At 33.3% G+C, this 27,161-nt stretch overlaps 1 protein-coding gene across 2 annotated transcripts; it reads right to left on the reverse strand.

The window, feature by feature from the left end:
- Positions 1 to 11,369: 11,369 nt before the first annotated feature.
- LOC120254064 (calcineurin B-like protein 7) lies at positions 11,370 to 14,479 on the reverse strand. Of its 2 annotated transcripts, none has more exons than XM_039262211.1 (9): positions 14,309 to 14,479; positions 13,822 to 13,941; positions 13,095 to 13,177; positions 12,943 to 13,002; positions 12,373 to 12,481; positions 12,229 to 12,281; positions 12,062 to 12,142; positions 11,828 to 11,940; positions 11,370 to 11,600 (listed from the first exon to the last, which is right to left on the reverse strand). In XM_039262211.1, exons 2-9 carry the CDS (start codon positions 13,901 to 13,903, stop codon positions 11,531 to 11,533), a joined length of 651 nt encoding a protein of 216 aa, XP_039118145.1. In that variant the 5' UTR covers positions 13,904 to 13,941; positions 14,309 to 14,479; the 3' UTR covers positions 11,370 to 11,530. The 2 variants fall into 2 exon arrangements, with proteins under 2 accessions (XP_039118145.1, XP_039118146.1); XM_039262212.1 differs by lacking the exon at positions 14,309 to 14,479 and adding an exon at positions 13,307 to 13,419 and having other exon boundaries at positions 13,822 to 13,896.
- Positions 14,480 to 27,161: the final 12,682 nt, after the last annotated feature.

A 27,161-nucleotide genomic window follows, 5' to 3' on the forward strand; every position in this document is an offset into this window, starting at 1 on the left:
TCCAGTTGAAAGCATGGAAATTTAATTAGTATCAAGTAATTATATAGTTGTTGAACTCATCAGCACTTTCAATCATAACTGATTTAAATTCGAAAACCACACTCTCATTGCATTGTTACGCGTACCCTCTTATTAATGTGCAATTTTAGATGCTTAGTATAAGTCATAATTGATTATTTTTTAAAGTGCAATTGTTTCACTCTCTCTGGTTAAAAAAAATTAATTAATAAACATCTTAACATGAATTCTAAAATTTTGTATAATTTAAAAAATGGGCATCTAAAGGTTGCCTATAATTATGATAGGATCCACAGGTCTAACCCAAAGATACGAAGGATGTCTTAGAGAGGGGCACGGACCGGTTAACCAGGCCCAATCCACCAGGTCCGGTTCATCCAAAGCCAGACACGAAAGATGTCTTAGAGGGGGGCACGGACCGGTTAATCGGACCTAACCCACCGGGTCCGGTTCATCCAAAGCCAGACACGAAGGACCTGTCCATGCCACAGTAAAGAACCGAAAATTAAAATATTCTTTTAAACGTTTGTGTTATTGATGGGATTAGAACCTAGGCATTTTGCAAAAAAAACCATCACATTTACCAATTGGCCTGCAATATTTTTTGGTGACAATATAAAACGTAAATAAATAAAAATAAATCATAAATGATTTTTAATTTTATTCCAAAAAACAAAAAATTTAAAATAATTTATAAAAGAATTTAGGACAAGTCAAAATAAATAAAAAAATTGTATTTTAATTTGTTTAATTATTGAATTAAGTTCTCAACATATCTTTTTTGAGTATGAGAAAAATTAAATATCAACTAGCCAGTCTAGCCCTCTTATTTTGAATCAAAATTATCATCCATTTATTTTTTTATTACAATTAGGGATAGTTCTTTGTTTTGACTTTGGTCTCAAACTCTAGCAATTATTATTATCATGCTCATCATATTATCATTGAAAACAAAGTCACTAATTTCAAAGCTTCCTATATTTTTATAACTAATCAAAAGAATATAGTACCAACCATTATTCAAATATATTCAAATTTATATTTATATTTAGAAAAGAGCAGGTTGACCACTTGACCCCATCTTTTTATTTTTTTTAAAATATTTTTTTTTTACAATTGATACATATAATTTATGTATACATTTTAAATTGTTATTATTTTTTTTTACAAATTGATACAAATAATCATAAACACAAACACACACACACACACACACATATATATATATATATATATATATATATATATATATATATATATATATCACAAATAAGAGTGTTCCTTATTTAAGGGAATTTAGGGGCGTACATGCATAGAGGCATGGTGCTAATGGGCCAAAAAACATTGAAAAAAAATTATTCTTAAAAAAATATATATTTGTGAAACTTTATTATTGGGTACTTTGATATTTTACAAATTGATTTGTATAGTTTTTTAAAAAATTTATAATTTATTCTCTTCAATTTATATATATATATATATATATAAAATAATTTTAAATAAATATTTGTGAAAGTATTATTGTCTTAGTTTTAATTCAATAAATTTTTTTGATCCCCATCTTACAACTATCTATATATATAGTTTTTTCCAACAATAGGTTCAAAATAAATTGTAGTTCAAGTGGTAAGTTGTTTCTCTCCTCGTCGGATTGACTAACTCGGTTGACCCGGCGGGTCAACCCACCGGGTCACAGGTTTGAATACTCATGACTCGTAACCGGGTCCTCTACAGTGCGGGCCAGTTACGGGTTACCGGTTCGCCTGGTCAGTTGACCCGGAGGGTTTTCCCAGGCCAGGCCCGGCCAAAACTCGGCCCGTGCCCCCCTCTAGTCTTGACGCTCAATTGTCTTTCTTTCTCTCTCTGTTTTTTTTAGTTCCGCTGGTGTGGTTTGTGGTTCAAAGAACACTCAAACACTCATAGAAAACTCACACAAACCAAACAAAAAAGAGACACATGAAATTGATAACCCAGTTAAGTGTCCACTCGCCTACGTTTGGGGGTCAAGCCCGGAGATAAACAATCCACTAAAAAAGGTGAAAATACATGAGTTCAAACATTTTGTCACTCATACTCACAATTAAAGATCACTACTCTTTCTAGATTGTCTTATGCCCACACAATCTCTTCCTCGCGTGTTCACACCAATTTCAGAGCAAGGTAGCTTATATAGACGCCTCAACGTCTCAAAAATAGCCCATATCTCTTTTAGATTCTCTGTGGCTGCTAACTTTAGAACCTTCCAAAATTAGTTATTGCAACTCCTGTTGTAACCCAACTTGAAACATGACCCTGATTGCTGACTTGAATAAGTTCTGGTTCCGTTGCAAAGTGACCTCAAGACCCATCAATCTCTCGTCCATGCTTAGTCCGAGTCAATGCAGCCAGTTCTCTCTATCCCGACTACCGGTAACTAACCTATCTCATCAGTTCCTCACCACGCAGTCCCCTCGCAAGGGGCACATGATTTTATGTGTCTTCACAAAACTATCCAAACTTGATCTTCAATTCACCCAAGTTTGGTCTTCAAATCTTCCCAAAATAGGTCTTCAATCAATCATGCCAATCATACCAACAATAGACATGTCTTCAATCATACTTATTAAGGTTTTTCAAATCATACCTTCAATAGCCTTCGATCATACCATTAATAGGTATTTCTTCAATTAAACTCCATCCATATTTAGTCTCCAATCAAATCTCTCTAAATATGGTCTTGATATGATCTTGCCTTCAAGTTGTAACACATACTAAAAATAACTCCATAAAAATCTCCCAACATATTTGCCTACAATCTAAGACTCCTTGCCACGTTACCATGCTTCCCATGTCATCATCTATGCCACGTCACAATGGTTTCCATGTCATCTTGACTTGGTGTCAAATCATGCCAATTAAAGTGTTTTTGCACTAACATTTTTAATTAATAACTCCCCTGTTTTGTATATATATATTGATAGAATTGTTCCATTTTTTTCTAATAAATTTATAATTTTAATATTTTTGTAAGTTAAATTTAAAAAAAGGGGTGGGGGACATGAAATTGTTTTATTTGTATATCCCTAAAAATCATTGTTTGTCTATACACACACAATAATCTATATTTAAAGCAACCTTTAACATATACTTTTTTATCATTATTATACTCTAACCATGTATTGGGAGGGAATCGAATCCTCAATCGCCCACATAAGAGTCAAGTGTGTTAACCGCTCAATTATTACCGTAGTCACGTTTAAAAGCAAACTCATACTTCAAATTAAACAACATTATTGTCAATCTTCTATCTCTTTTCATTTCTACAACTTGTAGTCTCTCTCATTTTTCTTAATTAAAAAGAAGTTCTATATCATTCTCCCTTTGAGAATGTCTAGAAGACTTCTCTCTCTTATCTTTGTGAGCTCTTATCTTTGTGAGCATAAAAAATATTTTAAAATAAAACAAAATAAAGAATACAAGAGAAAATAAAATAATGATTATATGGATTAATAGAGGAATAATTAGTATTTTATTTTTCTTCCCCCTAGAGATCAAAAGTTTAATATGTGGTTTATTGATATATCTTTTGTTTGGGAAAAAAAAAAAAGACAAAGTAGTGAGAGAGATTATAAAAAAGAAGGGCGAAATAGGAGTTGAATGTGGAGATGAAGGAAAAAAGTGATGCTAAAGATGAAGACATGTAATTGACTTATTTTGAAAAGAATAAAATATCGCATTGACTTTTATATAGAGATACTAACACATTATCAGAAAAATTTATACATATAAGTAGCCTCATTTTTAAAAGTTTGGTTTAAGGGTTTAATTTAATATTTTATCATAGTAATGATATTCTGATAACAATGAGGTGGAATGTTATATATATAGAAATGTTCCACTAATTTATAATTGTCACATTTAATTGAGAACTCATATCATTGGTAGTACTCTGTTATGGTGTTTGGGTTGCATAATAATTAATTTGGTAAAGTAACAAAATTTCTAAAATACCATGAATATAAAATTCTTAGCAAACATATAATAGGAATGGAACAAAATTTTAAGGTAAAATATTATTAAAAAAATACAAATTAAAATTAATATATACAACTGTTGCATAGTCTATACATATAATTATTGAAATATGAATGTAAGTAACAAAATGTAAAATGATAATTAAAAATGAAAGGTATGTAATTGAGAATGATTGTTAAGTCTAAGCATTTAAAATTAAGGGTGATCTTGTTTTTTAAAAAGTTACAGTATAATGGCAAAGTTGTCCAAAACATGTAGGCCAATTAGCAAAACTTATTGATCTAAGATAGACATATATTTTGGAGGTGATGTGATCATAAAGTTTCTTGGTAATATTTTATTGTTGAATTTTCAAATTACCATCAACAATATTGATGCTACAGCTCCAAATGAAATAATATTTTTAGATTACCATGAATCAAAATGTCCCTAAATTATTGTATAACTGCAAATTATATATACATTCATATATATATATATATATATACAAAAAATATGGACATAACTTGTCAAACATTAGATCTTTGCCTAAGATATTTTTTTTATATTGCTTAAAATTATTCATATTTTTAAATAATGAAAAATAACAATATTAGCTATGCAAAACCTCAAAACCTACCTTAGATAAAGAAATACTAAAAAAAATAATCTAACAAAAATCACAAAAATTTAGACACTAAATGGGTTATAAGTACATCAAGTTTCTGCCTATATTTGCTAATCTCAACTAAGCTAGCCGCCAAACTAAATTCTACTAATACAAAAAAATTATAAGCTTGACAGTCTAGTAAATAAATCACTAACATCATTTGGGATTATGCAAAATTTTACAATTTGAATTTAAGTATAAAAAAATTTCCAAAAACACATACATGGATGCATCTGTATGTCGTCATCTCTTAACGTGCTAGTATTACTTGTGCTCTAGCCACATTGCTGTGGACTATTTGCTTCCTACCAATATTTCATAACCATTTATTTTTTATTGGAAGAGCTTTTAGGTAGGAACTCGACTTATAAGGTAGTGCACATGAAACAATGGTTAGTAGACACTTAAGAAAACATAATGAGTTTAATAGGTCTCATGCACCACCATAACCACAACCTCTCATTAAATATAATAGAAGATATAATCAAATTAAAGGAGGAACTTCAAAGCTCCCATTTATCACTGTGCTCTCAAGCATACATCTATTAAAGCCTTAGAGGCATAGCTCCCCTTTATCACTATGATCTCAAGCAAACATCTATTAAAGCCTTAGAGACATAGCTTCTCAACATTTACATCAATTAATGGCAACAAGATAACTTCATTCAGAGATAGGAAGTTTAGCATTTCCTTTTCTTCCAATAAAGCAGCTCTCTCAACAAAAAAGAAAGGCCGATTCAGACACAAGGGCAAATACTACCATATCTAATAGACCTTATGCTATAGTCACCAGAGATTGGATTGTTAGGCATGTCCATTGATATTTATTAGTGGATCATCATCACTAATATACCCCTCACTTCTGGAACTTGGAAAAACTAGTTAAGATGGTTAGGCCAATGGGAGAGTTAGTATCACTACAAATTGATGGTGAGTTCTCTTAAGTTCATTTCTACGTTGTAATGACTCTAGCTATAAGTCACTCTCCCAATCAAAATCAACCTGAGTATTGACATGAGGAGATTTATAATTTGGTTGGTTGATCTCAGGCCATTGCACTAGCACCGTCAAGTTATGTTGTGCGTAGCTGTAATGCTCTGGCATTAGCCTCCCACGAGTAGCCTGGGCCCATTGAGGAATCCCTGTCTACTCTCCTATCCTCTCTCTTGATTGTGTAACCTTTTCGTATCTCACTTAACAAAAGGAAAAGAGATGGTGGTTGAGCAAAGCTTCCCCTCACAAGCCATACACCTCTATTTCAGCAACTTAAAATGAATGCACCACCCTGGTAGAAATGCATGCTATCAAGAAGATTGTTAATTGATACATGATTAATTGAATATTGACTATGCTAATTTTTAGGATCTAAATTGCTTGATAGAAGCAATCATATTTTTATTTTTTTGGCTTGCTAATTTCTAGGATCTTAATTAACCCATAGGATCAATTTCATATCATTTCTTCTATGTACATATTTCAAGACTATATAATGGCTTTGAATTATTTCAAATATTTACAAGAACAAATAATTTCTTTCTTCCAATTTCTCTCCACCTTCCATTCAACATGGTATCAGCCTAATCGATTTTGGTGCAATCCCTTTTACTAATTCTCACAATGTCCACTCCATCCAGTACTCCTCCCAACACACCCACCATTGATGTTAATTCCATTTATTATTTTCATATATTTGATCAACCAAGTCAAGTTCTTGTCTCCCCGCTTCTTGATGGTGACAACTACCTAACATAGAGTCGTGGTATCCAACTTGCATTGGGGGCAAAAATAAACTCAGATTTATTGATGGTACTCTAAAACAACCAGATCCAACTTCTCTAATGTTTTCTCATTTGTCTCGCTGCAATCGGATGGTGCAATCCTGGCTACTTAGTTCTATAGGTTCTTTGCTCAAGTCTTGCATTCTTTGGGTCGATAGTGCCTATGCTGTATGGCATGATCTCAAAGTTCAATTCTCACAAAAGAATATTTCTCATATATTTGAATTGCATCGAGAGATCTTTCAACATAAACAAGGCAATAACTTTATTTTTTATCATTATACTTCATTAAAAGCATTATGGGATAAGCTTTCCTTATACACAACTCACCCTAATTGTACATGTGGTGCTCTTAATGATCTTTATATGAATTATACTACTAACCGTTTAATAGAATTTTTTAATGGCTTGGATGAATCATTTGCCCAATTTCGAAGTTAGATTCTCTTGACATACCCTCTTCCCACAGTTGAGCATGCCCATTCTATGTTATTGAGAGAAGAATGGCAACGTCGAGTGACCTCGCACTCCCTTACTCCTAATTACTTTGCATTGATAGCCCAACCATGTCCTAATGGTGGTGTCTCACAACGCCGTCAATGACCCCATTATTATTGAGAGAAGATAGATTTTTTTTTTATGGCTTAATAAAGAAAATCTCTGTTTATTATGCTTTTGAAAGATCCAAGAGACTTCTTTCATTTATTGCAAGCTTAAAAAGGATTCTAAATTAAAGCAAAATAAGAACGGAAAGAAGAGTCATAAGTGAGAAAAATTGTAGAAAATAAATTACCTCCTTAATAAAAAAAAATAATAGTTTATTTTCTCTGTAGAGGAAATTAGAGGAGCCATTTTTGCTTTGGGTGCCGATAAAGCTCCGGGACTGAAGGGCTTCCTAGTCCATTTCTTTCAATGTTTTTAGGGTGCGGTCCAAACAGAGTTAGTTATTCTCTGTGAGGACTTCTATTTTGGAAGAACCAATCTCGAATGTATCAACTGGGCTTGCATTACTCTCATTCCTAAGGTTGAGACCTCGAAGTCTCCCTCTGACTATAGACCTTTCAGTTTGATCAACTCAAACTTGAAGACCATTTCTAAAATTTTGGCTACAAGATTGAGCAAGGTCATATGATCTCTTGCAGATAACTAGCAGTCGGCATTTATTAAAGGAAGATGCATTATTGATAATATTGCCACGGCTGAAAAGTTGATTTTTAGCATACACAAGCGCAGGTTGCCAAGCCATATTCTCAAGGTTGATTTTTCCAAGGCTTTCAATTTAGTAGACTTGGATTTCTTGTTCGACTTGCTTGAAGCTAGGGCCTTTTGCAGTCGTTGGGTGGGATGGATGCGGTCCTTACTTTTCTCCACTAAGGCTTCCATCATTGTTAATGGCACTCCAAGTGGTTATGTGCGGTATTTTGGAGGTTTGAGACAGGGGGATCCCCTCTCTCTGTTACTTTTTGTCCTCTTAACGGATATGCTCGGGACGATGTTTACACATGCGTTAAATTCTAGAGTGCTGGTCGGGGTCCGGTTGGGTGACTAGGGACGGATGTGTAACTTGTACTATGCTGATAACTTGCTTATTTTGACTACTTGTGGCTTGGAGGACCTGTCACTTACTTGGGTATCCCTATCTTGGGAAAAAGGCCAAGGAAGCTTGACTGGAAAATTCTTATTGCTAAGGTCCGTGGATGTCTGACCTCCTAGAAAGCTCTCCAACTGTTATTGGGCAGCAGGTTAACCATGAGGAACTCAGTTTTATCTGCTATTCCAACTTATTGGATATCTATTTTTTGACTTTCGAGCTGGGTTGTAAAAGAGATTGACAAAATTAGAAGGGAATTTCTGTGGTCTGGGCCGGATATTGACAATCCCAAATGTCAGTTGGTTGGTTGGAAGAATATTTGTCAACCATGAGAGTTAGGTGGGTAGGGTATCCTAATTTGAGTGTCTTTAATATTGCCCTCCTCGACAAGTGGTGGTGGAAGTTGATAACTGATGCGAACTGGTGTGGTTGGCTGATTGTGCATTACAACTATGATGTGTTTTAGATTGGAACTTGCACATCCGACGCTAAAGGTGGGTCTCCTTTTTCTGAAAAGGCATTTTTAGCTGTCTGCTGACTCTAAGGGGGTGTACTGAGCAAACTATCTGGGATGGTTCTAGATCATTATTTTGGCAAAACAAATGGTTAAATGGACGTGCTCCTATGAACATTTGACAATAAATTTTTCTTGAGACGTTCAACCCTAACAGCACTGTTAGGGAGTTGATCCACTAGTTAGAGCTTGCATCGCTTAGGGAGGATCTGAAGGTGGAGCGCTTTTTTTAGGCTTTTAATCTACGTGCTGGCCATCAGGAGGAAGATATGAAATTGTAGAATCTAAATCCCAATGGGCTTTTTATTGTCAAATCCTTCTATACTTTCCTGATTGATGGTGGGATTAGATGCCAGGTTTCTAGGGCAATTTGGAACTCTTTGTGCCCTCAGAAGGTTAACATTTTCAATTTGCTTGTTTGGAGGGATAAGATCCTTACTCTGGAAAATTTAGCCTTCCGAAGATATAACAAACTCCCTGCCACCACATGTGTTCTGTGCCATGCGGACTGTGAATATGTGGATCATTGTTTCCGTCATTGCTAGTTTATGCAACCTATTTGGAGCTTTTTCTTGCCCCTTTTTGGATTACCGAAGCCCCATTCTCAATGGAGGATGTGTGGTGCTTATGGTGGTTCAAACTTAGACCTTGTCAATGTGTTCTAGGAGGCGTCATTGTTAAAACTGTTGTGTCGCATGTTTGGCTTGCTATGAATGATTGCTTGTTTAATGCTATTTCTTTGTCTCCACATTCTGTTATCTCGAAGGTTGCACATGTATTGATTTCGTGGTTTTCTGCAGCCCCTACTTCCTAGCAGGTGAGGTTTTATGAGTATGCTTCAATAATCTGTCACAGCTTGGCATTCTCGGAGCAGCGTGATGATCCCACCGATGGAGCTGCTCCCGGTGATGGGGCTTCTGTTCAGGGCATGGGCTAGTTTTTTTTGTGCTCGAGTGTCCTGGCCAGCTGTTTCGGCTTTTTGGGTGTGGGTTTTTTTGTGCCCACGTCTAGTGGATTTGTTTTGTCTGTTGCTAGTTTTGACCACTAGTTCTGGTGAGTGTTGTATCTCTCTTTCTTTCTCTATTAATGCATGTAATTTATCCACCTTTTAAAAAAATGTGTGTTAGACTTTTTTTTCCAATATGAATGAGGATTCGTGGTTTATAAAAAAAAATTGTAGAAAAGGAAGGAACAAACATCTCAAAACTTTAGTTTTGATAATTTTATATGCAAATATTATATACACTGTTTAAGTTTGGTTTTATGAAGTAATTCATAAAATGATGATTTGAGAAAGCATAAAATAATAATATTAATTTTTTTTTGGAAAAAATGAGATGCCAAACATTTTCACAATAAACACCTCCAAACTTTTATTATAATTATCAGAGACTTCAACTAATATTCTATTGGAGATTATTCACCATGGATGATATAAGTATTCATGTTTAGGAAGTCGAGCTGCTAAAAAGGGGCACAGAAACAAAATTGGCTATTGATTTTTTTTTTTTTCTCTAAAATTAGAAATCATAAAAAGAATTTATATTTCCATTAAGGTAATGTTTGGTTGAATTTAATTCTAAATACAGTGGATTTTTAGTTACAATGTAACTAAAAATATTTAGTTTTCAAAATACAATGCAGTCAAATCTTGTGTTTGGTTGAATATAACTGGAATTATTGTATTATAAGATTTTATATTTGTTTGAAAGGATTTGTATATATATGGATACCTCATACCTATATATGTGTATTTGTATATGTAAACATACTATATATAGGTATATCTAGAGAGTGTATATATATAAAAATACCTATGTATGTTTATATAAGTATATATATATATATATATGCATATGTATGTGTGTATATATGCATGTGTATGTGTATATGTATATATTTCTATATATATGTATGTATGTATATGTATATATATTGGTTTTGAACTCCCGAGATTTGATTTTACGGTCATTTTAACTGTAAAACAAAATCCCTTAAATGATGGGATTTCAAAAACATATGAAAAATAAAATACCTCAAAATAAAAACTTGAGCTTAAAAAAATAAGAGATTTAAAAAAAATAAAAAATTTAGAGTTACATGTGAAATCAAATCCCTTGAAACAAACACCAAATACATTTCTACATACAAACACACAAAAATAGCCCCTGAAAATTATATATTATTCATGTCTGTCAATCATGTGAGCAGCGTTCAAATCAGAAACCCATATATATATATATATATGTATATAACCTGTAAATATATACACACCATCAACCTCAATTTAAAAACAGTTAAAAACACTATATAAATATATGTAGACTACCAACCTCCAACTGCCGAAGAGGGGACCATCACTTCTTTTATTAGTTTATTTTTGGATGCATATTAAATATAAAATTATTTTAATGAAGGAATCATAAATTTTCCTTTAAAGAATTAACGGATATATAATGTTTTGATGAACAAACTATAATTTTGTTTTTAAAAAAATAAATTTTTTTTTCGCAAAAGGAACAAATCTCTCTGTTAGTCCAGAGTCATGTTTGGAGTAAATGCCTTGCGCACCCTCACCTTAAGTTATTGAGATCCGTATGAAAGTCTGCAGTTTGCATAATTAATTCTTCTACAGAAGATTCGAATTCTTCCTTTGTTTTTCCTCCTTCAAAAGACCCGGGATTAATACCAATAGCCATCCAAAATTGTTGACTTTGGCAACAAAATTATTTTTATGTACTTAACTATGTTAAAATCTCATGTAAAATAAAATCAGAGGGGGTGACATGACAAAAAAACCAGTTCGTTAAAAATTTAAAATAGGTAGATGAGTTCTAACTTTGTATAAGCACTAACAGAGAGCATAACGGATGGACTAATTACAAGCTCAAAAAGGTGAGATTTACATGATAACTCTGAATAACATCATCAACATTCATCCTCAGTTTAAATGTTTAGTTTCAGCATCAGAAAGTTAAATCTGAATCATCGACTTCGGAGTTCACAACAAAACTCGGAAAGGCCATTGTTATGTCCCTGAGAAATCAGCATTGCATGAGTTAATTAAAAACCTATCAAGATATCAATGCGAAAAAATGAATGCATGAAAAATATAACTTTGAATAATGTCCAATGTTTTTAGTGATTAAATTTCATCGAGAGTTATGTTTTCTTTGCTCTTAATTAATGTATCAAAACTGCAAATGAAGGACAAGATTAAGTTTTAAAGAGTAATTTGTGCACTCTTTAAATCGAACACTTACTTCAGATATGGAAGAGTCATGTTCTTCAACAAAGATGGATTTTTCTTTGCGAATTCCTCCCATTCGTCAGGGTTTATCTTTCCGTCGCCTTTCAAATCGGCTTGTGTAAATGTCTGCATACAGAAATAAAGAGAAGATGAAATAAGAAGTCCGAATAGAACTACAATAAATGATCTTCTCAGACAAGTGGATGTCAAATGACTAGAGAACAGAATTTTTTTTTTTTTTAAATACCTTATCAACTATTATTTCAACGAACTCATTTGACAAAAAGAGATCTGATTCATTCAAAATGGCCAAAACCATCTCTTTCAACTGTGACTCAAAAGATGAAGAAGATTTTCAGTACATTGTACAGCTTCGACAGAAATTAATGAATAAAAGAAGTTGGCAAAATTCACCTCTTCACGTTCAATGTAGCCAGTGTGCCTTAGATCGTACAATTTAAATGCAACTGCCAAGAATTGACAAAAATTGAAGTTATGAGCTATAATAAGATGAATTTTTTCAATCAAGAAGCGAGTACAAAATTGACAGGTGCATACACGCAATCTTATCTGCCTCTGGTGTATTTGGGTGAAAGATACTTAGAGATCGAACAAACTCTCCAAATTCGATCACTCCGTTGCGCTTCAGATCGAACAAGTCAAATATCTGCAAGGGAATTCCAAAATAGTGCACAACATTTCTGAGTAATCCTTGATATATTAAACATCAAATAAATTACTAGCATTGACAGGTGAATGTGAATGTTATCATGCACATTAAAAATGAGCAAATGCTTAAAACGTTTGAGGAATCAAAGAATGCGTCAAAATCCATTGAATGATGAATAGCATCATTGATAAAACATATCATTAACCAGATATATTATACCGCAACTACCTCAAGTTATCATATCAACTTCAACTCATGAAATAGGCAAAGGACATAAAACAATCATCAAAAGGTAATTATGTCATGCATTGCTTTTGCCAAAACAATTATTATAAACAGTGCAATGAGAAAGTTCCTTCTCACCTTTCAGAAACACAAAAATGAAATAATTGTGATGAACTATTAGTAGTCAATCTGAAATTTATCCAAGATATGACAAGCACAGAGGTGAAACTCACCCTATCTGCGAAGAGATTCCGCTTGTTTCTGTTCCTAAAGAGTGCTAGTTGGAATTCTTCCTGCTCAAAGTTTTATATGCAATAAAATATAAAATAAACACCATTTCTTAAAATCAATACATGTACAAATCTGTGGGAAAAAAATAAAATACCTTGTGTATGAGCCCATCTTTAATTATTGAGCTACTTAACTTTTTAAACAACTCATATAATGCCTCAACTTCACTCACAGTAACTGCAGAAAAATGTGAATAAATAAACAGTTAATGACTACCAAATATCAGGATAAAAGAAAATACAAATTGTCCTCTGATATTATGATAATTGAAAATTTATCTCCAGTGGGATGCATCAAGACTTTCACTGAAAGTATTATGGTTTGCTTCAATGATGTTTAGTGGCCCGGAAATTCTGCTTCGCTCTACATTCCAAATGCATAACATATTATATCATTATTTGTGATTTCCTCAATTATGCCTGATGAATGAAAAGGTCAATACTATTAAATCATCAGCTGCTATATTTGAATACTCAGAAACAAATACAAAATTCCAAAGATCCCAATTAGAGCCATTGCTGATAAATATTGTAGTAGAGTTAAAACACAGAATAAACTAAGTATTAATTGAAATCATGACCAATACTGATGGAGATTGAACACATGCAACTTGCTGTAGAATTAATGAAGAAAAGAAAACAAACAAAAGGTCAACATTTGATTAGCAAATACAATGGAAACATGCATCCATCAGGAAACAGTCACTGTCACAAGTTGGCACTTGGCTTGATAAGCAAAAATTAATTAAACCAATTGACCAAACAAACAATGCTTAAAGTCTAAAAACCATATAATAAAATGAAAAATTGAAGATTACTTACAAGAAGTTTCAGAAGCAAGAACTGTTGGTTCTTCATATCCAGGTGTGTGCTTGATGACATGTTTAGAAGTAAAGCAACCCATCAAAACAGCAAGAAAGAATTACAAATTTGCAATTATACCTGCCAGAAACAATACAACTTCAAATTCATCATGTTTCATGAAACAAATTAATCCTCATTCACAGCTCATAAAATCAAGATTCTTCATCAAATCACAAATTCGCCATCCACAAATCATAAAGAAAGTTCAGGTTTTTCCCCATGAAAACAAGAGTTTTCCACAATCATAGCTAATAAATTTCAGACTTCCCATCAAAAACTCATCAAGCTCAGAGATTTCCATCAAAACAATATATTTTCCATTCAGCATTGATCAATACCACCAAAATCATATCAAAACAAAACAGCTCAATCAGAAGAAAGAAATTTAAATGATAACAAGAAGATAAAAATGAAAATAACAACAGATTGAAGAGAAAATACTCACAGTGTGAGACATGAAAATATGAGAACCAGAAAAAAAGAAGAAGAGAAGATTGAAATCTAAGGAGGTGAAAGTTTCTAATCTCTTGCAACTCTTACAAGCTCTCTGATTCCTAATTCTCTCCATCTCCTGCCTTTGAATTTATAGAAAATTTTCTTAATCTCTTGTCTAGTTGTCAGCATGGCATCTTTCCTTCTTATTTTATTTTAAATTAATTATTTATTTACCTTTTTATTATTATTATTATTTTTGGGTTAAAAAGTCTACTCAGTTACACTATATTATATTATAGTTTTTAAGTTTAGGATTAAATACAAGTAAATAATTAGTTCAAATTAATGTTATAGGACCTGGGATTCACGTCCTTGTCTTTGTAGTGGGCTTGGGGGACCGTAGACTAATTTTAACATAAAAGGTATATTTTTTTCCACATATAACCCTGGAAAATCAGGAAATTTGCATGCATGTATCTTTGACAAAGTGTGTAACTGTGTTCATAATTTAGTGGTAAAAATTAACTGATTCTTTTTTTAAAATTATCATTTGTTTCTTAATCTAATTTCAATGTCAAAAAATAAGATTAATAAAATTAAAAAAAAATATTTTTAAATATACATTTTTAAAAATACATATATATATATTGCTCAATTTTTCTGACTTGCTCCACGGATATATATATATATATATATGTATGTATGTCAAATAATAGAAAAAGTCAATCATTGGGAGGCGTGCGAGATGATATATATTTATGTTTTTATATATATAAATAATATATTTGTGATAGAGATTGACGAAAGACATGGGGGCTAGAACAAGATTTGAAAGATTGATTGCTTAGGATTAAAATTTATTTTAATTAAAATTTATTTTTTTTATAAACAAAATGGATATATGGCATATAAAATTGTGCACCCACGAATCATGTATTCTCAATTCGTGTAAACTTAAGTTGAAAAATGTTTCCTTAATAAAAATAAACATCCTAATAATTTGTGGTTACTAAAAAATATTTCATTAAGTTGAAAAAAATAAATTTTTAAATGCTTTTATACTTTATTTTTCAAAAACCAATATAAATGCATCAAAATTTCTCCATGAGTAAAGTGATTTTTAAATTAAAAAAATCCAAATTACACTTAAGATTAAAATTTTAGACTATTCTAATTAATACCAAGTTTTTATTTATATGCTACAGTTACAATTTTATATTCCATAAATTCTATATCATTCTGTTGACAACTACGGCATTATTTAATTTTTCATTATATATAAATTATGTATGATTTGTTAAATTAATTTTAACTGTACTAAAGTTAATTTTGTCTAAGTTTCAAGTTTCAATAAAGATGGCTAAATTATTTTCCTCTAATATTAGTTCAAAATATAATATTTATATTTAATTTTACAAAGTATATGATAGTTGAAGGATATTATTGTGGGGCACTACTTGCCATCAATATATAATAAATAATTGTTAATGGAAAATCACAAGAGTTATGCATGTTAAAAAGTTCCCTTGCATTAAATTAGATGTTATTATTATTAGGCTTTTTTTTTTCTTGTACACATCTATCAATTCATTTAATTATATGGATATTTTTTTTTAGTAAATCTATGTTCATTTTATCTATTATTTTCTATCATCAACAAAGTATTTATTATTATTTTTAATTACTTTTTAATTACGTATTTTGTAAAGAACGTAAGTCTGATTTGAGAAAAGCTCGAGTTTTACTATGAATTTTGAGCTTTCAAAGACTAGTTAATTAGTATGATTGAGCTTGGTTCAATAGCTTGAATATATATATATATATATTATTATTATAATAATATTATGTATATGTATATATTTTTATATTGATAATAAATACAAATATAAAGATGCAATGATGATTAGGGACACGTGCCAATTTTTAATAGACTGGAATCAGGATATTCCTTGATTTTCAATGTTGTCAGACCCGGACCGGTCCAGTCGGTTTGACCGGAAAAACCGAGAACCGGCCATGAGGCCGGTCTGGTTATACCCTTTAACCCAGCTTTAAAAAAACCCGGCCAAAATAAGGTGATCCGGCCCGTTTGCCCAAGAACCGGGTGACTCGGCCGGATTTAACAGGTTAGAAAAACAAGATTTTCAAACAACATGAGAGGAGAGGAGAGGAGGTGAAGGGAGAAATGTTGCAGTGAGAAGTGGGCGGCTAGAAGAAGTGAGGAAGAAGAAAAAAAAGAGAAAGTGAGAAAGAGAGAAAAAGAGAAAGTATATGTGCTTTTTGGTGAGTCCCGAGGAGAGCATTGGCCAAGGAAACATGATTATCTTTTTCTTTTTTATATATATTTGCATTTATAAAAAAATCAATGACAGTAAAAATTAAAAATTAAATATAATTATATTCCAGATATTTTAAAAATTATGAAAATATATATAAAATTAAAATGTTAAATATGTTAAGAATATATATGTTATAAATGTAAAGATAGTAATAAGAATAGAGAGCCATAGTATTTACCAAAAACCCAAAAACCCTGAAGAATTAAATTCTTCTTCTTCTTTCTTCTTTTATTTCTCTCTTTTCTTTCTCTTCTCTATATCTTACAAAGTATACAAAATGAGGGGGTATTTATAGGGTTACAAGAGTTGAATGAACGACCATGATCGATTCGATCCGACGGTCCAAAATACCCTGGTTGGTGGAATAGTAACAGTACCGGCGGCTGCTACAGTACCACATGGGGGCGGCTACTACAGTGGTGCGGCTGCTACAGTGAAATTTCTACAGTAGGCATCCATTAAAAATATTTGTTTATAAGAAAATATTATATTTTAAGTTTTTAAACTATTAAAATAAAGGTTATATTATTTATTAGTATTAATTATTATAATAGATTTTTTAATATTTTATTATTGACCTCTGTTCAACTCCGGTTTGATCCGGTTGAACCCATCGACTCTTGATCTCTAGGTTTGCCCGGGTTAATGTTCGGACCGGGTCTGACTACCTTACTGATTTCAGAACCAGAGGAGATAAATTCAGATGCAATGGTTCAAACTCAACAATCCAACCTAAATATCTAAATCCTTAATTATCAGTCTCTTTGTCCCAATCGCGGCCAAGGGTTCTCCATCACTTTGCCACTAGTCCGTCATTGGTGACTAAAAAGTCCCACCACTTATTTGGCCACTAGATGCTAAGAAGTCCTTTAGATCCTTAATTATCAATCTTTTTCAATCCCAAATAAGTGGGTCATATTTAAAAGTTTATAATAATGAAAATTTTCACCACCCATAAATATTGCTCTTTCAAAGCCATGATTAAAACTTAAAGAGAGGGAAAAAAAAAAAGAAAAAAAAAGAGGGAAAACAAAAAGAAAAAAAAACAAAGGGGCTGAGTCAGGGATTGTAAAGAAACAAAATTAGGTATTTGTGAAGTAGGTTCTTGGGCCATTAAAAGTGCCAAACCCTCGAATCTACTGTTTTTGTTTCTTTAGGAAGGGCAATACGGCCGGATATTCATTGCAGCAAGTGATGGCCTTTTGTGATACGTTGCACCGTCTCTGGGACCATTTGGCCCTTTTCTGCTTTTCATGGAAAAATTTCATAGAAATAAAGTTAATAGTTTCTTTACAAAAGCAATTCTAAATAACACCACACTGTTCACGTTCCCCATATAAAAATTTAATATTTTTTTTTTTATGTTATTCATCTCAATTATTATGAAAGAAATTTCATCCTTGTACCTTCCACTCAACAGTGAATGAAATTAACATTCTCTTATTATAAAAATTACGAAATTTATTAATTTTTTTTAATTTATCTTAAAGAGGATTAAATTATTAAATATAACATAATTTTTCCATTCTTAAATATAAGCGAGAAAAAAAAATCAAAAATAATTGTTGTATTACAATAGCAAGTCAATATTTATTGATTTTTAAATTTTAAATTTTTTAATTTTTTTTAGATTTTATAAATAAAAAGTCATATTCATTATTCCAAAAAAATTTATGATTATAAGAAAGTGACAGTTTAGTTATTTGATTTATTTTTATTTTAACTTTAAAAAATTTTATATTATTTTTAATTTTTGTGTAATAAAAAAATCATCTCTGGAAATATTGTAAAAGATTTACCAATTGTTTTAAAACTACTTGTAAATTCCTATGTATCATGCAGCGAAATAAAAATAACATTATGTACATGAAAGTTGACTAAGTGAGGAATTTTTGTTTATACAAAAATTCAAATTTGCAATAGTGCTGATGTGAATTAACTATTAACCATTATAATATAATATTTTGAATATACTATTTCGTAAATTTAAAATAATTGTTTTGGACTCTACTATTATTAATAAAGATATTATCAAATTGAGACTTGATATTTTGTTTCACCACTCGCATCTCAAATAAAAGAAAATAAAAACAAAAACTATGATGTTGCATAATGACCAGTCACATGTTAAAAAAATATATAACCAAATTAAAATTTAGTTGAGTAACAAAGCATAAAGATCTCATAGCGTTAATATTTATTTATGTTATAAAAATGTGTAAAAGTAGAAGTACCAAAATAGAGTAATACTATATAAGATGAACCAGTCACACGAACCAGCTACACGACTGACATGGATGGTGATGTGGCTCGTTCTCTCTCCATACTTCATTTTTAATTTTTTTTTTAAATTAAATGTCACCAAACTCTCTCTCTCTCTCTATCACGTTGCTGGTTGTACGTCGCTCCCCCCTCCTCTCTCTATCACTCTCTCTCCCTCTCATGTCTCTCTCTCGGTTCCCACTCCACCACCTGACCTCCCTCCCGCTGCTCACCCCTCCTCTCTCTCCTGCACCACCGATCCCGACACCGCTTCTTCTCTCTTGCGGCACGAGTGATCGGCAGCCGCTCCACGAAAGCCGTTTCTTTTCTCTCGTCTCTCTCTTTCTCGTGTCTGGTCTCCCCTCTCTCGGTTCCTGGCTCCAGTCTGCCACTCCCCATCTCCTCTTTTCTACACTAGTGATCCTAATCGTCATTTCTTCTCTGTTGTGCTCACGTGCCCGGTAGCTCCTCCCCTCTCGGTTCGCAGCTCTGGTCTGCTGCTCCCCTCTTCCAGCTCGGTTTGGCTCCAGTCTGCCACTTCCCCTCTCCTCTCTCCTGCACCAGTTTCCTCTCTGTTGTGCCCACACGCCTGGCAGCCACTCCCCTCTCGATTCCCAGCTCTGGTCCGCTGCTCCCCTCTCCCAGCTCGGTTCCCAGTTCTGATCCCCAACGATCCTGGCCACCGGTTCCCTCTCTCGATCTGGTGGTATTAAGGTACATAATATTTAACAACCATGAATTTTAAAGGGTCATAATTTTCACAAATCCCATTTTAAGGTTCATAATTTTCAGTAAAAAAAATACGAGTCAATAAATATTATGTGAAATCTTAGGGTTTTACAAAACCCATTTTATGATTTTTTTTAAAATTTTTGGTATAATGTTGTCTGATCTTTTAATGCATTTTTAATCTCTTTTTTTTCTGTGGTAGTTGTTATTTAATTTTGTAACCTGTGGCATCACCTAATTAATATAATACAGCCAAGATTATGAATTAGTCATTTCTTTCAATTAGGTGTGCTCGATATCAATTAGTCAATTCTTTCACAGTCTCTTTTCATCCAAGAATGAGTGAAATTTATTTTAAAATAAATTTTGAAATCAGTAAATAAAATCAAATTATTTATAAATTTATTGTTTGTCTAATTTGTGTTTAGACATATACCTAAAGCAAGAAAATGGAAGAAGTGGTGCTTGGGTATTCAGAGCAAGCAAAAGATAATGTTGAAGTTGGATGTTCAATTCATGAAATACATGCCACAGAAAAACCGGTAGATTTGGATTTAATTAAGAATATTGTGCCAGAGGCCGGTATGATGCTTGATTCTGAAGAAGAAGTTTATAAATTGTATGTCCAGTATGCTCGGCATGAAGGGTTTGGTATCAACAAAAAAAGCACGAGATTAAGTGATGATGGAAAATTGAAATATTACACACTAGCATGTGCAAGAAACGACAAACGAATATCTACTTCAAAAAATTCCTTCAACCCAAGGCTATCCACCAAAGTAAATTGTCCGGCAAAGATTAATGTCATTGTTGGCAATGATGCGCGATTTACCATTTCTAGTGTTAATTTGGAGCATAATCATGCACTTAGTCCACAAAAAACTCATTTTCAAAAGTGCAATAAAAAAATTGATGCATATGTGAAAAGAAGGCTTGAATTAAACGGCCAAGCAGGGATAAGTCTAAGCAAAAATTTCCATTCCCTAGCGGTTGAAAGTGGGGGTTATGAAAATTTAACATACACTGAGAAAGATTGTAGAAATTATATTGCAAAAGCAAGACAGTTAAGGCTTGGGGTTGGAGATGCCACGACACTTGGAAAATATTTCTTTCGCATGCAACAAAGAAACACAAAGTTTTTCCATTTGATTGACATGGATGAGGAAGGTCATTTGAGAAATGTCTTTTGGGCGGATGCGAGGTCTATAGCTGCTTATGAAGCTTTTGGTGATGTAATTTCCTTTGACACAACGTACTTGACGAATAAGTATGACATGCCATTTGCTCCGTTTGTCGGTGTAAATCATCATGGGCGACATGTGCATCGTTTAGAGTGCGGTTTATTGTCAAAGGAAGATACAGAAATATATGTTTGGCTCTTTAAAACTTGGCTGGAGTGTATGTCAGGAAAGGCTCCTAAAGCAATTATTACAGACAAGTTTATGGCTATTCAAGGTGCAGTTGAATTGGTTTTTCCAAATTCCCATCACCCCCTTTGCCTTTGGCATATCATGAAGAAGGTTCCTGAGAAGCGTGGAGGTTTAAATGACTACAAAGCAATCAAGAAGATTTTGAAATGCATCACGTATGAAGCATTGGATATTCATGAGTTTGAAGACACATATTTGAAGATGATGGTGGACTATAACATTGAGAAAAATGAATGGTTGAATTCTCTATTCAAAATTCGTGATCGTTGGGCTCCTATATATGTTAAAGGCATATTTTGGGCTGGAATGTCTGCCACTCAAAGAAGTAAAAGTGTAAATGCATTTTTTGATGGTTATGTTGGTCCAACGACTTCACTTAAGCAGTTTGTTGAGCAATATGATAATGCCTTGAAAAGCAAGATTGAGAAGGAGAACAAAGCTAAGCAAGATTGAGAAGGAGAACAAAGCTGATTTTGCTTCATTTAACTCATGCTTTCCATTGATCACTGACTGCTATTTTGAGAAGCAACTACAAGAAGCATACACAAATGAAAATTTTAAATTGTTTCAAGATGAGTTGCGAGGAATGATATATAGCAATCTAACTTTCAATGGTTCACATGGGGCAGTCTGCTCAATTCAGGTGTCTGACATTGTCAAAGGGAAAGAAGGCGCATTTAGAAAGCAAGTGGTATACAATGTTTACTATAACGAAGAAGAGTATGACATTAAATGCTCTTGTCAGTTGTTCGAGTTCAAGGGGATTATATGTAGGCACATTTGCAAGGTGCTTCTTGAGAAGAATGTGAAAGACATTCCTTGCAGGTATATTTTACTATGATGGAGGAAGGACATCAAACGAATGCACACATATGTACTAATTGTTATGATGACCCACAAACAAGTGAGGAGAAACAACAGTATAATAAATTGTGCTCGCATTTTACTAAAGCCACAGAACTTGGAGCAGAGTCAAATGACAAATACAATTTCTTGATGAAATATGTGGATGGGGCAATTGAGAAGTTGATGGGCAACACAACTTGCACGGAAAAGTTTACACCCATGTCGTTGGAGGTGACTGATGTGCCATACCAAAAATTTTTGAATCCTTTGATGGTGAGGAGTAAGGGTCGTCCACCATTAAAAAGGAAGAAATAAAAAGTTGAAGAAATAATAATCAGAAACAAGAAGAAGGTATTTTTATGTAGTAATCAAAAGTTGAAGGGATTATATGCATTTTTTTCTTTTTGTGTATAACATCCATGTTATTATTGGCAGAAGGCACAAACAAAGGGAGATTTTGCACAAGATGATCATTGCACAGAAGAGAGCGTGGTAATTCCCTTGTAATTGTGATTAATGCCCAAATTACGTATTTCAATCATTTAAATTTTTTAATGATTTGTTGGACTATAATATCTCTCTTAGGTGAATTCAAATTCTATATCGATTAATCTGGATATGCATCATAGTTCTTCTCTAGGTTTTACAAGCCAATGCAATGATCCCTGATTGAGGTGAGTTGTAAGACGTATGTATTTATTTTTGTACAATTCTTTGTGATTATGATTGTTGTTGATAAGAAAAAACTGAGATTTTGTGTTCATGTTTGTGTTCACAGGGTTTTGGGATTGACAATGTGGAAGGAGAAACTCATTACAAGAGCAAATTGATCACAAGGTTTTGGGATGAAAAAATTTGAAGATGATTGTTGTACTTTTGTTATATCTGTTGAATTCTTCTTAATATTAATGATTAGAGTTATTTTGTTGTGGTTTTGAATTTGTGTTAATTTTGTTGGGTGCAATGAGATAGTTGGTGTGCTTTTGTTGGCAATGAAGGTCTTTTAGTTGGTTCTCATGTTCTATATTGCCTTTGAAAACACTTTTATGCTTGAAGGATGATGAGTGGTACAGGTAATGGATATGATGAGTGGTTTTGAATTTGTGTTAATTTTGTTGGGTGCAATGAGATATTTCATTTTCTTCTTAATTTTGTTAGGTGCAATAACATATTTCGTATTCTTCTTAATGTCAATGGATATTGAATTTGTGTTAATTTTGTTGGGTGCAATAAGATATTTCGTATTCTTCTTAATTTTGTTGGGTGCAATGAGATATTTCGTATTCTTCTTAATGTCAATGGATATTGAATTTGTGTTAATTTTGTTGGGTGCAATGAGATGCCAGCAGATTTTGTATCAATCTAATGGCAGTTTATGTATTTCAAGGATGTTCTATATTGCAGTCTGTGTATTTTAGTTTGCTATAATCTAATGAGCAGATTTGTATCATCAGTTGTCACAATATTTTGTCTGTGCATTTTGAAAATATTTATGAAGAGTAGTAAGACTTGGATAACACCTTCACCTTCACATATATTGATACAATAGAACTTAATGATCGCATAACATTCCTAACATATATTTATCAAGGATTATTTTCTTCAGAACCAGCATCAAGAATACCATAAGCACCCATCTTGCTCATTGTATCTTCATGTTTATCAAGGATTATTATCTCTAACTGTCACCTATATTCCAAAACAGAAGATAGCCAAAATAAGTACACAATTTCATTATTGAAAAGAAAAAGGATGACAGGAACTGGAATTTTGAAACCAAACACTGGAATATGAAGGAAGAGCTAGCTAATGTACATACCCAGAATCTCTTGGCAACTCAGTCGTTCATTTGGCTATTTTGCACATGGTTACCAAATCACTTCCAATCGAATTGATCGGAAATTAAAATTGAAAATGAACTTTCTGCTGTGTTATGTTTTGGCAAAGGGCAATTGCTATGAATAAAAATAAATAGGAACATCGATAACACATGGCAACACACAAACATGATGGTCATACATTGACTTCAAGGAAAAGAAATAACTCGTCATGTACTGTGACTTGGATATCTAGGAATCAAATCAAATACCCAACAAATAGACAAGATTAACAGGTAATGCCTCACTAAATTGTAGCATGCATTTTGTTAAGCCCCACAAAATATATCATTTACTTTGAACAATCTATCTTTTCATTTGAGTGAAAATGGATTCACATGGTGGAAACAAGAATGCATATACTGAAATAAAAGCAAAGAATTTATGTTGTTTGATTTCGACAAACACATCTGTGTTCTAATTAAATTATGAAAAGAGAACTCCAACTCTTAATTGATCAATAACATCCAAGATGCATGTTTTCACACAATTACTTAGATAGGACTCAGGTAAGCAAACATTTAACATTTATGTTTAAAAAAAAAAACAGCTTCAGTCCTAGGATCAAAGCAACTTAAGAACCTTAGCGTAAATCCATCAATGTAATTTTCACGATCTAATTGGTTCTAATTCCAAGATGAGGAGTTTAACAATAATACCAAGCGGTTCAATAGATTCACATGAGAAAAAAAAAAGACAAAAAATCACAGCCTTTATTATCAAAATTACTTTCAGAACAAGATCAAAACACCATAATCCACATCATAGAACTATTTTCGCAGAAAGACATGCACTGTAAAATCCTCACGAAAACCAACAAAAAGAAAAATGAAAAGCTTAGTGAAAAATAGCATCAAATGGATCGAAATAGCAAAGGGGAAACACATCAGATGAATCAGACAAAGAATTAATAATCAAAATTCAAAAGGTTGACTCCTTCCGAAATATCCTTTATACTCCAAAAAATACAAAATCCTCTAAGCTTTCATCAAAGTTGACCAGAACTCAAGTTTAACACAAAGTTCAAAAATTTCTACACAATCCAAACATAATGAGAAGAATTAAAAATCAATAAACATAAGAAACTTCAAGAAAAGATAACTTACCTGCTCAGGTTCAGGGTACATCACATCATAAACCCAAGGGCTAGAACTGCAGTCCGGCGTACATCATCACTAACATTCGACACAGCAAAAATTCAGACAATGAACATCATAGGCTCAGATCTTGCCCTCTATTCATTCACATTGATAAATCAAGGGCTACAATTGAAGTTGCCACGCCACCCAATCTCCATACTCTTTTATAAGGCAAATCATCATGGCCACAAGAACATCTAAAAGAGTAATGCTATATAGAGTGAACCAAATACACAAACTAGCCACATCGAAAGGATTCATGCGAATGAAAAAAGAGGCTCAGATTGGAAATTTTCTTCCACCCTTCCTTCTCCCTCTACAACAATAGGAGTAGCGGTTGCCTAGTAGGCCATCCAAGCTACTACGCCATCGTTATAGAGAGATGAGGACATGAGAGGTTTTTTTTAAGGCATCATCATTGCCTCTGTACCTGATTTCAAGGCGAGCCGAGCCTCTCGGACAAGGGCATCAAGAGGGGATCAGCGGACCAGAGCTGGGAACCGAGAGGGGAGCGGTTGCCGGGCGCGTGGGCACAATAGAGAGGAAACGTCAACTAGGATCACTGGTGTAGGAGAGAGGAGAGGAGGAGTGGCAGACTGGAGCCAGGAATCAAGAGAGGGGAGACCAGACACGAGAAAGAGAGAGACGGGAGAGAGGAAATGGCTTTCGTGGAGCGACTTCCGTGGACTCATGCCGCAAGAGAGAAATAGCGGCGCCGGGATTGGTGGTGCAGGAAAGAGAGGAGGGGTGAGCGGCGGGAAGGAGCTCCGGGCTTTGCTCGCCTTGAAATCTGGTATAGAGGGAGCGACGGCGACGGGAGCTGGAAGATGAGAGAACTAGGGTACATAAGAAAGATAAAAGATTTCATTTTGTCTTTCTTTTAATTTTTTTTTAAATGATAAAATTAGACACGTGATAGAGAGAGAACATTATCTTTTAATTTAAAAAAATTAAAAAATGAACTTTGGAGAGAGAACCAGCCACGTCACCAGCCACGTCAGTCGTGTGGCTGATTTGTGTGACTGGTTCGCTCCATATAGCATTACTCTATTAGAAGCTCTTCATTGAAAATTTTCCCTAAACAAATTACTCCCTGATTTTTATATAGTTATTATGGATAACTCTGTAAAATCTCAATTGTCACTATAAATAGCTTCATTTTTTAATTAAAGGATGAAGTGTAAAAAATAAAGAACATTTGTATTAAAAGCTTATTAAAATTTCAAATGTTAATGAACATATTCAAATAATTATATAAATATATTTTTTTTTTAACTCCGAATCATGTACATTATTTGTTGAATTGGTTTATGGGCTAATGTAATGTAAAGATAATTATGGTGCATTTGATATGTAAAAAAATGAGGGACAGCGCAACACAACTTTTTTTATACTTTGTTTGATTTGCAAATAGGGTAGGATTACAACACAAGTAATTGAAAATTTTGTCCCACTAAAATTTTAGTACAAAATTTTAAGTAAGGGACAACACAACTTAAAGACAACTTCCCCCTAATTTAAATAAAAAAATTACAACAATGCCTAGCTCTAATCCAACTACAGCCATAACTCTTGCATCTTCTTCTCACTCCCAGACCATAGCCGTGCACCTCCTTTGCATTCTCCTCACGCCCCACCACAGTCACACCTCCTTCTCTTTCTCCTACATCATGTGCCCCTTTGCTTCAAATCCCTCTCCTCATCCTCTCATCCCTTTTTTTTTTCTTCCCTTCTCAACTTTCTAAGATTTCAAGATTTCTAGGGTTTCTTGGCTTTCTTCGAGATTGATACTGTGATGCTAAGGACCTTCCGTTCGGTGTTGTTTTGTATTTTGTGTTGGGTGTGTGTAGTAGTGTAGTCTAAGTAGTGTGTCTTCATTGTAGAATAGTTATTTATGCATTTTATGCAAAATACAAAACAAAAAATACCCATGAGCAAGTGCATGGCCTCCCGTCGGAAGCATTCTTGGATATTTGGGAGGCACACTGGTACTCACACGGCTGTGTGTGAGGAAGTGTACCATTCCCAGGAGCCACACGAGTATTCACAGGCCTATGTGGATGCCCTTGTGTCTTTCTTGTGTTTGCAGTACTGTAGCAAAAGTAATGTAGCTAGAAGGTCACACGAGGTGACACACAACCGTGTGAAACTGGCACATGCCTGTGTGGATGTGATTCACGTCCATGTGTGCCCTTGTGTCTTCTGGGAGTTGGCAGTATTGTAGAAAAGGTATCGTAACAA

This window comes from Dioscorea cayenensis, unplaced genomic scaffold (genome assembly GCF_009730915.1).
Source record: "Dioscorea cayenensis subsp. rotundata cultivar TDr96_F1 unplaced genomic scaffold, TDr96_F1_v2_PseudoChromosome.rev07_lg8_w22 25.fasta BLBR01000329.1, whole genome shotgun sequence".
NCBI lineage: Eukaryota > Viridiplantae > Streptophyta > Magnoliopsida > Dioscoreales > Dioscoreaceae > Dioscorea > Dioscorea cayenensis.